Source organism: Lissotriton helveticus, chromosome 10 (genome assembly GCF_964261635.1).
Source record: "Lissotriton helveticus chromosome 10, aLisHel1.1, whole genome shotgun sequence".
Taxonomy (NCBI): Eukaryota; Metazoa; Chordata; class Amphibia; order Caudata; family Salamandridae; genus Lissotriton; species Lissotriton helveticus.
Genome location: NC_136071.1, coordinates 807,080,501 through 807,096,297, shown reverse-complemented (window position 1 = coordinate 807,096,297; position 15,797 = coordinate 807,080,501). Strand labels below are relative to the sequence as shown.

The window sequence follows — 15,797 nt, the reverse complement described above, 5'->3', positions numbered from 1 at the left end:
TTTTTCAGGACCAAGACATACCACAATACAGTAGTCTAGCCATCCTATTCGCTTTGTTATAACCATACAGATATATACATAGAAATCATAATACAATGTATAGTTCACAGTTTTCAGACGAGCTTTCATCTGATCAACCATCCCATGCTTAGAAAGTATAGTACTTACTCACAGTGAAAGGCCAAGAAAATATTCACACAAGCATCCCCAAACTTACAAATATTGTTTCATGCGTCCCTGTTGTTTATGAAGTTGTTTGTGGACTAGGCCCTTTCTGCAGTCATCCATCGACTTTTCTTCTCAAAATCGTTTTTTTGGGTAAAATGTAGGACTTCAGGCTCTTTACCACTGCTAACTAGTGCTAAGGTACTTGTGCTCACTCTCTTACACATGGTTAAATTAGTTAACACCTGATTGGCATATTCAATTTACTTATAAGTCCCTTGTAGGGTGATTTATCATATACCCAGGGCGTGTAAATTAAATGATGCTAGTGGGACTGCAGCACATATTGTGCCACCCACTTAGGTAACCTTGAAAACGTGCTTCTGGTATCATTGCAGGTAGAATCCAGTTTTAGACTATCAATTCAAGTTGGCAATATCACCCCTTTGTCAAGCCTTAAACTCCCATTTTAATGCTTTGAAGTCACCCCTAAGGTAGGCCCTAAGTAGTCCATAGGGCTACATGCATTTTAATCAAAAGGTTGGGCATGTTCTTTTAATTTTAACCAGTCCTGGTAATGAAAAACCTTTAAATTCGATTCTCACTACTGAAAGGCCTAATTGCGCCATAGGATAACATTGGGTTGCCTCCTTACAATTAATTCGAGCTGAATTTAGTTTGAGGACATATAAGCAGTTCTTGTTTGGTACCTATGAAATTGTAATTAAAAATCCTCCATAATGGTAAATCTGGATTTTAAATAAAAAGTTTGAAAATGCGACTTTTAGAAAGTTGGTGTTTTCCTGCCCTTAGACATTTAGTGCCCGAAGCCTCTCCTGGGTCACATGCATGGGTGTAACTGACAGTTAGAATTAGTGAATTCCTTCCAGACAGTCACTCAATAGAGGGAGTAGTGTGTCTGAATGCACAATCTCCTGGCAGGAGGATGGGGGTAGCTGGGCACAGGCACACTTGCAATTCAATAGGCTGTACTCTGCTGTCACACAAAGGTCTTGTCACCTCCACATTGCCCTGAAGTTAGCTTAGCGCCAGTGCAGGGGTGTCAGGAAACTCCAAGCACTTCAAAGAGGAACCTTGAAAAGCTTCTCCCAGCCTCAAAGAAAGCACCAGTTATAAAAATTGGGCCCTCAGACCCACCCTTCAGTTCACTTCCTGACCTTGTAGAAGGACACTCAAATCTGCTGCGTACTTCACAAGGCTGTGTTACTGCACCTACAAGGACTGCTTTGCTTCCTGCAGCCTTCCTTAAGCCCTCAGAGGTCAGCCCCGATGTTTGAGCCCTGCATCTTTCCTTGAATGCAGGGCTATCAGAGTGACTTCAAAGAGTAGTTTGCTCTCCACATGTACAAAGCCACAGGGACATAAAAGGCTCCAACAATCTTGAAGCATACCTCGGCCCGGCCTGAGTAAGTTCTGAACCCCCTAAGTTGCGTCCAACCAGTCCTGTACCCTTATTAGTGGTGCTTAAGGTCCCCAGATAGCCAAAATCCAAAACTTGGGGCTTAAAAAATAATCTGCTAAATACTGCTCTGAGAACCAAGGGAAGATCAACACCACCTGCTTGTCGATCCACCCAATGTGCATTTCCGGTCAGCTTGACTTCGCGGCTGCACCTTCTACGTTCTTCTCTGCAGCAGCAAATCCTGCTCAGCAGTCCTTTGCCAAATGGGTATACGACCACCTGCAACTGTCTTCAGCTGCAGCCTGCTACCTCATCCTACTAGAGATGTTCAACTTCCCAAAAATTACTATGTCCAAATGTAGAAATATTCACTGTGACTCCATTCAACGGCTTCCTGATGACGATGCTCGTTCCTCAGACACCGCCTGCAGCCTTGTCTTGCTGAACTTTACCTTCTCAGAACATTTATCCTGAATTCTTCTAAGTACGAAAGTAAGGGCTGACTGCATCCAATCCACTTCTTGTTTCCTGCCCGCGCTCTATCATGATCGTCCATATTTTTAGTCTTTGACCTCGCCTCTAGGGTCCCGTGCTACTAGATACCTGCTGTTGGCACTTAAGGGTTTTAGGTGCTATTTTGCTCTAAAATTCATAACTCCACTTTTACTGATTGTATTGTATTCAGTTTTGTAACAATTTATTACATTTGTCTCTTTTTTTAAATTGGTGTACGATTGTTTGGTGCTGTGTTTTCACTTTATTACTGTTTATGTACTGTATACATACTTAGCATAGTGCCTCTAAGTTAAGCCTGGCTGCTTTTTCACCAGATATGTAAGCACAGGTTAATTTAGTGACTTTTGTGGTTCACTCTGACAAGAATTGTGGTTGTTGATTGAGAAGGGTGTTCAACACCTCAATCTAAAACCCAATTTCTTGCACCTATCTTAAGCAGTAGGATTACAAATATCATCTCATTATCTGCAGTAACATTTATCACCTCATATAGGGAAGACTGAGCAATGATTATAGCAACTATTCCTGTTTTTTGTTGTCCTGAGAAAGAGTACTGTATCAGCAAGCAATTTGATTTTAGGCAGAAGCGATCTTTGTTAAGTACATGGGTTTTTGGATCAGACCTACATCTTCTTTCAGGTCATTTAACATAATAAGCATTGCCAGGCTTTTATTCAAGAGCTTTTTTAACCCTGGCATTAAAATTGACAAGTCTCATCATGAAAAGTCATTGCCCACTCATCAGTGATGCCTATGGAAGCAGTTAATAATATGTCACAAGGTGGACCTCTTTGTCTACCCTTACTTGCATCATTCAAGTCTCCACTCAATTGGTGAAATTCCTTCCAAACTTAAAATAGCCAGAAATGCAAAGAAACATTCCAACAAATCAAACAATAAATCTAAAAGACCCATTTGCAAGCGGGGTCCAGGTTTCCTACCTCAAACGGAATACCCAATTCTAAATTTGTTGACCTTTGGTTGAAATGGTTACTCCCCTTCCGCCATCTACAGAAAGTTTCCATCTGCCAAACCTCGCCTTTAGGAGCATTTGTGGCTACTTTGTCTCCCGGTGATGTTTTTTTCTGTCTTCATTGTGGTTTCACCCTCTAACAAACTGGTTTCGGTTTCCTCTGATCTTTACTTTCAGGTGCATTTTTCAAATCCATAAATTCCACGTCTGTTAACCCAAGGATTTTCCTACTATCTATGATACTTTCTCTAATCATCTTATCCCCATTCAATTTGAAGACCATGCAGAAATCATTCATCGTAAGGGATGTTTTGTGACCCAAGGGATTCTGTTATAACTCTTGTTAGAAATTAGGTTACTGGTTGACTGCAGTGTGAGCCATGGTCAAGCAGCAACCACAATCCTAGGCAGGGTAAGGCACAAGCACCCCAAATTAACCAGTGCTCAACCCCCTGGTAGTTTGGCAAAGAAGAGTCCGGCTTAATTTAGAGGCAATGTGTAAAGTATTTGTGCAACACTTCAAAGAGTAAAACTGTGAAAACACAGCACAAAAAGATCCCAGGCCAGGTTAGCAAAACAGATCAAAATTGAATAAATACAAGACAAAAATGACAAAGTCCAATTAGTAGAATCAGAGTTATGAATTAAAAGAATATAATCTGCAATATAGCGCCTAAAAGCAAAAAGCGCCAACCATGGCTATCCTGTCATACTTGACTGGGTCAAATTCAAACATTCCGGCTGACCACGATGGAGTGTGGGTTGGATACAGTACCAGATTAGTTTAGCTGCAGGTTTACCTACTCAACTTTTGTGTCATGAGTCCTGTTCGCATGGAATAAGATCAGCAGGAGCAAACAGGGCTTCACTGTTGGTGATCAACATGGTGCGAGGAGCATGCCACGTTGGAGCTTCACATTGACAATCCACGCGGGTGATTAATTCTTGCTATGCGAAGGGATGGGCATTGATTTTCCATGCGATCGGTGCAGTTCCAGGGCGGTTCCGGTGCGAACTGGCCCGTTCGTGGTCACAATGAGTCCAAAAGCTTGAATTTTAGAGCCCAAGAGCATATCAAGGGCCCAGGACCTAAGAGATTCCACTTGGGGGTCAGGGTCGTCCTGAAGACGGGTCCAGGAGCTCTGGGATGCCTGGTATGTCCCTGAGGCTTAGACCAGGAGGACAGCAGACTAGCCCCTTGAGTCTGGGGTTTTGGATTAAGAGCAGGTCAGCACAGCAGGATACCAGTTACTGTAGAGCAGCAGCCTAGCAGAGTGTCAGTCCTTGTTGCAGCACAGCACTCCTTCTTCCTGGCCAAGTATCAACTGGCCCAGAAGTGCACTGATGGATTGGTGTCTGAGGTCCTTATTTTATACACTGGTGCTTTGATTCTGAAAGGTGGGTAAAACTTCTAGACAGTGTCTTTGAAGTATAAGGAAATCCCCCTCCCCTGCACTGACTCCAAGCTGGCTGAACTGAAATGCAGGATTGTTAAGCTCTTTGTGTAGAGAGAGGACATAGCCTATTCAGGTGTGAGTGAGGCTGGGCACAGTTCCTCCCTCCAATACTGCCAGTCATGGCCCATCCAGTCACACCTAAGCTCCCATTGTATGTGGCTGTCTAGGAGGAATACACAAAGCTCAACTGCCAACTACATCCAGTCATGTGACCAGTCTTTCTTTCATATTTGGGACCAACGTGGCTTATACCGCCCTCCGGGTTGCACCTTTTTCCAACCGGATCCAGAGAGGAAGAGTCAGCACAAGTCGTGCACATGGATTAAGCCACAGGTAGCGGGAAGAGAGACTCCTCGCAGCGACAAAACCATAAAGTACCACCTAACTCATACACTAAATCTATAACCATTCTTTATAGTAGGCATCCGTAACCCCCTGGTAATCCGTTGAAGTGAGAAATACTCCAAAAAGAGGTATGTGTCGAATCGCGTATAACTAGCATTATACTTACACTTGAGATACGAGTAACAAATATACATAGAACTGCGCGATATCAATATTGCATAGGCACCTAAGACATGAGTGCCTGAGACATGAAAATATTAATATCATCGTGATTTACTTTCGATTGTGAATGCGGAAAGTTAAAAAAAGTATATGAGCTTTCTCGAGCCAAAAAGAGGTATGTGTCGAATCGCGTATGACTAGCATTATACTTACACTTGAGATACGAGTAACAAATATACATAGAACTGCGCGATATCAATATTGCATAGGCACCTAAGACACGAGTGCCTGAGACATGAAAATATCAATATCATCGTGATTTACTTTGATTGTGAATGCGGAACGTTACAAAAAGTATATGAGCTTTCTCGAGCCAGCTCCAAGTTGTCACGACAACCCCAACAACTGAGGGACCCACTTCTTTTGAAAAAGAACCATGAGTATTAATGGCTAACCTATGTAGAACAAGCTTTTTCATGATCAGGATAAATGAAAGACATTATCCGATTAGAAAAAAATGAGCAGGGAAATTTGCCATCATTAAAATACACTCTTAAAAGAAAATGAGAAGGGAAAGTATGTCATAAGGCTTGTTGCCTTAAACTACCAGTGGCTACAAGCATTTATTTGGATTGAGAGAGCGTTCTTTGCCATAACAGTGAGTGGTTTGTAAAGTATTGCCCATTTCTAGTTGAAAGTAAGAATGAATGTATGAGCGTAATTGTACTTTACTGTTTATTGAGTCCACATATTCCACCCCCCCTCCCCGTCTATATTTGCCCCAACAGTACCATAAGACCTCCGAAACAAAACGACTAATACGTCTATTATCTTTCACATCTCATTATATTAAAGAAATCCTTATATTAATTCATTCTTTCTTTATTTGGTTTTTTAAAAATTTTAAAAACCATAAAAGTGACAGACATAAAACACAATTTTATACATCATAAGAATCATATGTCAGTACAAATTCATAGTTGACAGATTTCCAAGAGGGCCAGTAATGGATTCTATACAGATGGTGCTAACAATTAATAATTATAACAACAGTTCCACTTATCACAGGTTTGTTCTGTGTTTAAAAATGCATTTCAGGAAATTAGCCACAAGATAGCAAATATATTCTGAGTCTAAAAACTGCAGACGCAACATTGCTGGGCGACATTGTCTGATACCCCACGTTTTTAAGAGTGGTAACAGCTACAGCTTGCGATGATCATGATAAATTTTACAGAACAGTACTGTATGAATCGTTGTCTGCTCTGACATATCATCACAAGGACAAAGGGGACGTTTTTGATCCCAACTGTTTTTTACGGGAAAGGCAACTAAACAATGGAATATGTTTAGCCTGAACCTCGTCAAAAGTAGACGTTCAAAAACTTTAAGATCGTGTAGCAGATAAGGTTGAATTGATGGAGAAATCTGTACCGCCAATATGTGTTGCACAGAGACTTTATTCGCTTCTTTAACGAGGCGGATTTCTTCCATGTGTGCTAATGCCCTTGCTTTCAAGTCCTTCTTCGGGTGTTCACTGATTGTTTCTGGGGCGATGCAGTATTTCTTTAGCCCTCGGTCGGTCATAAACTTTTTAACATAGGAAAGCCAACTCATTATATTAAAGAAATCCTTATATAACGAGAATATTCATTTCGAGACACCAACTGTCTTCACCTACACTTCACCTTGATCCTGAAGAAAGCCCACACGACCTGACAAGGCAACAAAGGGCTGAAACATGTCGACTTTTTAAACCACAAATAATCGAGTACGTAAGAATCATAATCATTCATTATACGCACCATTCATAGTTTTATTGACAATATCCCCGAATCCAGACCCAATAAAGTAAGAATCTGGCTGTCCATGGGTACGGCCTCCGGTTGGAGGCTGCATATCAACTAACCCAATGATTATGCACTCACGTGATTGAACAGTGGGAGAATCAAGATATACCGCTCTTCCAAACCACCCATACACGTGCATGAGGGTTTTTTATTTCGGACATACAGTACTAGACCTGTATACCATGGTTATGCAGGACAAGTGATCCTTCCCCTTTTGATTTGTAAGACTACCCTGCTTAGGCAGTAGAATGTGGGCAATTGCCCTTTACTGCAGGTACACTTGTCAGTTCTATGCCTCTTTGAATTTAGTTGGACCCCTCTGCCTATACTCTCCCGAGACACTGAACTGACCAATGGGGAACCCTTCTCCTTATCTGTGGACCCCATCTGAGCAGCACCTAGCGTTTCCTGTATAAACACTTTAGCACTGGTTAGCAGTAGTAGAGTGCTAAGGCCAACAAAAACAAATTCAGCAAAATTTGTAAGAGGAAGGCAAAATGTTTGGGGATGACTCTTCAGAGAGGGCCATTTGCTGCAAGTCTAATTTATCTCCTTTATAGGATTGAGTTCACAATGTCTGGGAACAGTTGCAGGCTATGGCGTCTGGGCGTCAGATCCCCTTTTGATGTGCCAGAGCCAATAACACCTTCTTCTCCTTGATGAAGTGAACCCTTGTGAGATATCTGACGGTATTCTTTTCTTGAACTGTCCAGACCTACTTTGTGTATGCAATCCAAACACAAGAGGGTCTTCAAGTTTGTGACTAGTAAAGTTGAGGAACTCCTGCACGTAGCTCTGCATGTTCTGTGCATCTGCCCCTCACAGGAGACCTCTAATGCTAATGTTGTTCTTCCACACTCTGTCCTCATTGTCCTTGAATTTGAGATGTAATTCTTCATTCTATTCTTTAATGACCTGAATGATCTCCCACATCAAGTGCTATTCCGCTGACATCTTTTTAACTGTTTGCTCCAAACCATCCTCTCTAATACCCAGTACAGATTGATCTCCCTTGAGGTCCAAAATGTATCCATTAAGTCCAGCCTTAAACAACATTTGAAGATGCTTATACCACAGTCCCCCATGGGAGATTCACATGCCAAGTTACACCAAGATGGGCCCCGGGCAGTGTATCAGTGGATCTGCCCCTCACAGGAGACCTCTAATGCTACTGTTGTTCTTCCACAGTCTGTCCTCATTGTCCTTGAATTTGAGCTGTAGTTCTTCGTTCTATTCTTTAATGACCTGAATGATCTCCCACATCAAGTGCTATTCCGCTGACTTCTCTTTGACTGTTTGCTTCAAACCATCCTCTCTAATACTCAGTAAGGATTGATCTCCCTTGAGGTCCAAAATGCATCCATTAAGTCCAGCCTTAAACAGCATTTGAAGATGCTTATACCACAGCCCCCCCCCATGTTAGATTCACATGTCAAGTTACACCAAGATGGGCCCAGGGCAGTGTAAATATAAGCTGGAGAGAGGGACTGAAGTGGAAAACCAACTCAGCATGATGTCTTCAACATCCCAGCCTACCCGTATTGCTACAGTCTCCTGAAGAAAGTCTGGGTAAACTGCATCTATTAACCCTCAGTCAAGGTGTGACGGCATCTTATGTTCCTCCAGCGATTCTTTCACATTTGGACTTTAGGTCGCCCCTCTCCACTTTGCATTGCAAGACCTCCAGCAGAGAAACCATTCCAAGACTCAATTTTATTGTATAGTATCTAGGCCTCCAGATTATCAGGAAAGGACCACAGCAGAAAGCCAGACTAATTCCTCAGTAAAGTCAAGCTCAAGAATTTACCAGAATGAATAACTGGCAGTACTCTTATGGGCTATTAAAACGGCATTGATAAGAGAGTCAGCTTTTTGCGTCTATTCCATTTCTGTGCCATCCACTCCCCCACAACAAAATGTTTTCAGAATTGTAATATTCTGAATCATCAATATGCAGGATTGTGTCCCATGACCTCTTAGAGTGAATTATTCAAGGCAGGAAAAAGTGAAAATGCTGCAAATTGTACACAGTAAGAGTTAAGACAGTAAAGGCCATACTCCTTACATGGCAACAAGTATTCTGAGGCTGGGATTTATGTTGAGTACATAAGTGTAACATGTTGGATTTCATGGGCCACCTCCTTACATTTTGAAGGGTGGTTGCATCATTTTGCGTTATCACTGTTTAATGCAGTGAATGATTCAGACTGTTTTCTTTCTGCCAGTGATACACTGTGTACCATAATATTTAGCTATTTACATAGCGCGTTTTAGATGTCGCTGATTTAAGTGACAGAAGTATTTTGTGCCTGTACTTTTGTTTGAACTAATGCATTATGCTGTGCATTAAACAACCTATGTTAGTAAATTGTGGAACATTAAAAGGATAAAAGGCTGAGTGGGAATTGAGCTCCTAAAATCTAGATCACATCAGATATTAGCGGCAAGCGCTTATTTCACTGAACCATGATGTCAGTTGGAGTCAGTTAATTTGGGTTGCGAGTTATTTACATGTGACTAGTTTCTAACGATGCGCGTGCTCAAGGTTTAGATTCATATTTTAAAAGTAATTGTATTTTTTATACAATCCTCCTCAGGTGAAGGGATTGATAATTTCTGGAAAGTTCTTGTTGAAGGGAGAAACTGCACGGTCGAGATACCCCCAGAAAGGTTTAATACCAAAGATTGGTATGATCCAGATGACAGCAAGCCAGGAAAGATTCGTACAACACGGGCAGCCTTAATTGATGGGTAAGTGTATTGTTGTTGCTTCTTATCAAGGTATTTTGTCATCATCCTTTGCTCTCTATTTTGCCATAGAGATGTGAAAAATAGGCTTTCCTTATTCTTACCTAGTCATGGAGAGCGTTGGGAAGGTTAAAGGTTTTTCTTCAGCAGACACATTTTCTAGTTACGAGTTGCTCAAAATCGTTCAATCTTAGCAGTGCTCTGGGCTACCATGGACTTTTGCTTGTCCACCTTTCACCCTTGAAAATTTGTTGTTTCTTTGGTTGGCAGGCACTGCTCTGCTGCTTCCTGCCAGCTGAGTTATAGAGGCTGCATTTCAGCGATAATGAAGGAATTTGGAGTGCAGTCCTCAACTGCTGTCTTGCACCGAAAGTAGTTATATAATATTTTATTTAGAAAGTAAGGGGCACATTCTCAAAGACTTATCGCCGAGTTAGCGATACTTTATCACATCCAAAGTAGCGATAAATATATCGCCCCATTCATAACCTGGTGCCAACAGCCGATATCACCAGTTTTCCTGCGATAGCAGCCGCAAAATAACATCGCCCAGATGACACTGGTAACTAATGCTAATGATATGCAGAGTAGGCATTCCCGTGCAAAAAGCAGCGACAACACCACTTCACAACATTCTCAACAACCAGCCAGAAAGGCGATAAAATCCCAAAACAGGTGATAAGGCGCGTTAGCAGCAGGGATTTAACACCTGCTCTTACCTGGTAAAGTCGAACGACAACCTGCACCATTAAAGGGAGTCCAGTCCAGAGCCACACCTGAAGAACAACAGATGCCATGGAGCTACTGATCATTCAGCTTGGACACCCAAGAGGGCCGCAACACCCACCGCCATCACCCCCAGGCCACCCCTCCCCCAGGACCCCCCTCTCCAGATAAAAGATATGTTACATCAACTTTACAAAATCATGAACTAAACAATTCACCTGTTGTCGCACAATTACAACAATCAACATTTATGTGTTGTCAAAAAAGGAGAATCATTCAATCATCTTTGAATATCCAAACAAATAATTTTCTTCAAATTAAACTCAAAACAACTATTTGGAAGAGTCATGGCGGGTCTTCTCTGGGCAATCTGTAAGTCACAGCCTGCAAGACAAAATTCAAGATAAGAAGGTGTGTCATGCGCTCATCAAAGGACAGAGAGAGAGAGAAAAAGAAAGAGACTCAGGAAACATGGTAGAAATTCAAATTTAGTATGCCTGAACTCAGAATAATAAAATACATATTTTAGTAGAGTTGGTTTTAATATTCTGTATTTGAAAATACCACTTTTAGAAAGTAGGTATTTTCTTGCCTAACTGTCCAGGCTTGCCTCTGCTAGGTTGTGTATTCCTTGCCTGGGTTTGTGAGTGACAGGGCTGGGGGATTCCAGGAGACAGGCTGGGGCAGTCCAGTGGTGAATAGAGAGCTCTGCATCTAGATGGGAGGGAGGAGTTGCACCTGGGACCTGAATAGGGCAGGGCCTTCCCTCTACAATGCTGGCTCCACCACCTGTGGCTTGTCTGATGTCTCTGCCCTGCACTATGAAAGGAGAGAAGGAATCATGTCAACAAAGTGCTCCAGGGCTGTATCTTCCCTCCCCTGTGCTTGCTCCACCTCCTGTGGGGCGGCTGGTGTCTCTGCTCTTCACAGTGAAAGGAAGAAGAGACTCAAATAAACAAAGTGCTCAGAAACTGGTTTGGACTAGGCAGAGGCCTCCCTGCCTTCAGAGAACAAAGGATTTTGGGGTATAAATATTGGGACCCTGATCCCAAGAAATTAGATCACTTCCGGAACAAGAAACCTTTTGCCAAGGAGAAGAACCAAGGAAGCTGCAGGAATTTGACTGCCCCTCTGCCAGTGTGCTTTTTGCTGGGTTGGCCTGCAGCGGTTGCTTCATTGCCAAGGAAAGGAGAAGGAACTTTTAAGGACTTTCATCATTTACAGAATATTCTCCAAGGGCTTGAACTGTGCTTGCTTCCTGCTGAAGTCTCAAGGACAAAAGATTTCGCCTCCAGCTCCCCTCTGAATTTCCTTGCTGCGAATTCTGACTCCAGGCATTTGCGTGTCGCCGGGAGCTGGAAGCGCGACGCATCAAGAAGTAGCGTTTCGCAGCCGCAGCTGATATCGTCGCATCGCCGGAGAAGCGAGCCTTCGCCGCATCTCCCTGGAAGCGTGTGTTCATCGAAGCTGCCTGTTGTCGCATCACTGGAGAAGCGTGACGCCATTGAGAGAGTCGCCATCGCATCACCGGAGAAGCGTGTTGCAGGGCCTGTCACGGCTCTAAAGTACAGAGTCGTCATAAGGCTGCCAGGGCATCTACGCATCGCCATCGCATCGCCGCATCAAGGGCGCCATCTTCTCGCATCGCAACCGGATCATCGCATTGCATCAAGGCGCCATCTTGCGCACCGCAACGGGCCCGCAGGCCGAGAATCATCACCTCCGACCCGGTAAGGATCACGACGCATCCCCTACTCTGCGCAAGCATTTAGGCAGATCACGGAACCAACACATCTCCCCTTTTGCGAACCTTTTGTTTACTTTTCGTTACTCATCCAGGTACTTTGTTGAGAACTTTGTTGCATTTATCAGCAACTTTAACTAAGCAACATTTTATCATCTTTAAGCAATCTGACGTGTAGTATTATGGATTTTTGTTGTTTGTGGTCTTGTGTTTAAGTCTATATAAAGAATACTTATTTCTATAAAGCCTAAGTTGTGTCCATCTGTAGTGTTTTCACTGTATTACTGTGTATATTCACAAATGCTTAACACACTGCCTCTGAGATAAGCCTGTCTGCTCGTACCAAGCTACCAAGGGGGTGAGCAGGGGTATTAAGGAGTGTAATCCCCTTATCCTGACTTAAAAGTAAGGGTCCCTATTTGGACAAAGGTGAATACCATTGCCAACTAGAGACCCCCAGATCTAACATTGGTGGTCAGCGGTGAGGATTTGGAATTTGCATATACAGTGATTGGTGTACACTACTAGTGAGTGCAGACCAAATGCGACCACATACTTTTTTTTCTAGAATCTTTTTTCTTGGACTGTTAGATTTTCCTGAAAGCTCCCAATTTTTACTACGATGAGTAAACCAGCATCTGTTGCATCCATGGATCTTGAATTTGAGGAAGAGAGGTTGGATACCTACACTGTGAAGCAGCTCAAACATCTGTGCAGGAAATTGAAAGTTGCTACACCAGGCATTTCTAAAAAGGAAGACTACCAAAAGGCACTGAGGGCCTGGGTAGAAGCAAGAAATGCCCCATATCTTGTGGTGGAGCCAGTTGTGGATGCAGATGGGCCTATTGAGAGGCCAGTGTTTTCAGCTAGGGGAGGGGACTCTCTCCACCAGGCAGCAATATCTCTTCCAAAGGCAGGTCCCCCAGAGAGTTGGAAGACAGGGAGAGAAATAGGGCACTTAAGCTGGCGTTGGCTAAGCTTAAAATGGAGAGTCAGAGGGGAACAGAGAATAACAGGTTGTCTTTGGAAAGAGAGAAAATGAGAATGGAACATGGAAGTATGTTGAGGGAATTACAGATCAAGGCCAAGGGCTTAGAAATCAATCCCTCTGGTGGCAGCGCACCATCTGTGCCTTCAGAAGGCAGGGTACATGTTACCAAGGATGTCATCAAAGATTTCTAAAAAAATGAAGATATTGGGCAGTGGTTTGCAGCCTATGAGATAGCAATGTTGGCCCACCGGGTCCCTGAGAAGAATTGGGGAGCGGGGTTGTGGGGCCGCTTTTTAACTGAAGGTTGGGATACTTTGTTAGACTCGCCCAGTGATCATAGGATGTCTTATGCCCACATGAATGAAGCACTGATGACAAGGTATGGGTTAACTCCAGAACACTATAGACAGAGGTTCAGGAATTGTAAGAAGTTGGAGGGAACCACTTAGATAGAATATGTGTCTTTCTTTTGCAGAGCTATGGATGGTTGAGTGAGGGGTAGCAATGTTGCTAATTTTCAAGCGCTCTATGATTTGATTGCTAGGGAGCACTTGTCTGCTAATTGTTTTCCAGAGCTACGCCAGCACCTTATTGATAGTAAGTTGACTAACCCTAGAAAGCTTGCTGAAGATACGGACCGCTGGGTCAGTACCAGGGTCCACAAGGGTCTTGTGGGAGACTCCGCCAAAGGTGGGCAAGGTCCCCAGCAGAAGAGTGGGGGGGCAAGGGTAAACAGAGAGAGTTCCAAAAAGGTCCCCAATGTAATTCCCAAGGGAACCAAGGGAAGGGTTCCCAGCCTCCCCCTGAGAAGAAGTCAGGACCCCCCACAGGTAAACCTGTTCATAGGGGACCTGTTACCTGCTTTCAGTGTAAGCAGGTGGGACACCATTGGTATGATCCCCAGTGTCCCCAAAAGGGTCAGTATGTGCCGCTCCATGCACCACCCCATCAGATGGCCAGTGTAGCCCTGGGTGGGGAGGAGATGGGTGCCCAAGGTGGGTAGGGTCACGCAGAAATGTCCCTTGTCACATTAGGAGACTTTGAGATGGTCCCTAGAACTCAGCTGCCTAATGACACTAAAAAATTACAGGCAGTGGGTGACCATCAATGGCCATAGAGTGGAGGCTCTGAGAGACACAGGAGCAAGTGTGACAGCTGTCAAGTGTCACTTGGTGTCTGAGGAGCAGTTGGTCCCCAATGCATTCTTCCCAGTTGTTGCTGCTGACAACACAGAGAGCCATTGCAGGGTGGCTCAAGTTCCCATTGAGTGGGGGGGGGTCTCTGGTACTCTTCAAGTAGCTGTGAGGCATCCATGCATATTGATTGTCTGTTAGGCAATGATTTAGAAAGCTCCCCTTGGGCTAAGGTGGAGAGGAAGGCGCCTGAGTGGGCATGTGTGACCACTCGGTCTGTGGCAGCTAAGGGTGTACAAGAGACGCTTGAGCCTGAAAGTATGGCCCAGCGACCTGCCTTAAAGAGAAGAGGTAGGGGGCACAGTAAACCGGCCCCCATTGTTCCCACAGTCCAGTAGGAAGCAGACCTTGAGGGGGATGCCCTGGAACCTACAGGGGAGCATGTTTCTGAACTGGGGAACCTACCTGAGCTGACCCAGAAGGGGGTCCCCCCAGGGAGGAATTTTATGAAGAGCAGCAGAAGTGCCCTTCTCTTGTGGGTTTGAGGCAACAGGCCACAAACCAGGCAGCAGGTTATCAGTCTGGATCACATTGGATCCAATGGGAGAACGGTCTCCTGTATAGTGAGCCTAAGGTTGCTGAGCTTGGGTCAGCCCGTGTGCTGGTGGTACTCTAGCGCTTCAGAGCCTTCCTACTGGGTTTGGCTCATGATGTTCCTTTAGCTGGACATCTGGGGCAGAACAAGACCTTTGAAAGGCTTGTCTCCCACTTGCATTGGCCCCAGATGCCAAAGAGTTCAGATACTCATTGTAGGACCTGTCAAACTTGCCAGGCAGTAGGGAAAGTGGAAGGAGGCCCAAGGCCCCTCTCCAACATTTCCCTGTAGTTAGTCCCCCCTTTGAACGGGTGGGCATTGACATTGTGGGGCCACTGAACCCCAAGACAGCCATGGGCAACAGGTTTATCCTGGTCTTGGTGGACCATGCTACCCGGTACCCGGAAGCCATTCCGCTCAGGACAATGATGGCCCCTGTGGTGGGACGTGCACTGATGGGGATCTTCTCCCTTGTGGGGTTCCTCAGAGAGGTGGTGTCTGACCGTGATACAAACTTCATTTTCAATTATATGAAGTCTCTGTGGAAGGAGTGTGGTGTTACCTACAAGTTCACCACTCCTTACCACCCACAAGGTAATGGGCTAATTGAAAGATTCAACCGGACCCTTAAAGGCATGATCATGGGTCTTGAGGAACCAATGAGGCGTAAGTGGGACGTCCTCTTGCCATGCCTTCTGTTTGCCTACCGTAAGGTTCCACAAAAGTCTCTAGGGTTCAGCCCCTTTGAGGTTTTGTATGGTCACCCGGTAAGAGGACCTTTGAGTTTGGTCAAGGAAGGCTTGGAGCAATCTCCCAGGAAACCTCCCCAGGATGTATATATCTACATGCTGGCCTTCAGGAATCAGACTTGCCGTTTCAGAGATCTCACTCAGGCGAATCTGGAAGCCAGCCAGGAGGAAATGAAGCGGTGGTACAATCAGAATGCCACTCTGATTGAGCTTTAACCTG

General features: G+C 44.3%; 1 protein-coding gene across 1 annotated transcript in view; it reads left to right on the top strand.

Moving 5' to 3' along the window:
* Positions 1 to 15,797, top strand: part of LOC144785494 (mycolipanoate synthase-like) — a 170,061-nt gene that overhangs the window by 20,574 nt on the left and 133,690 nt on the right. The window contains exon 3 of the mRNA XM_078664363.1: positions 9,489 to 9,642. Within this exon, the coding sequence (XP_078520489.1) occupies positions 9,489 to 9,642 (154 nt within the window). The remainder of the gene's footprint in view (positions 1 to 9,488; positions 9,643 to 15,797) is intronic.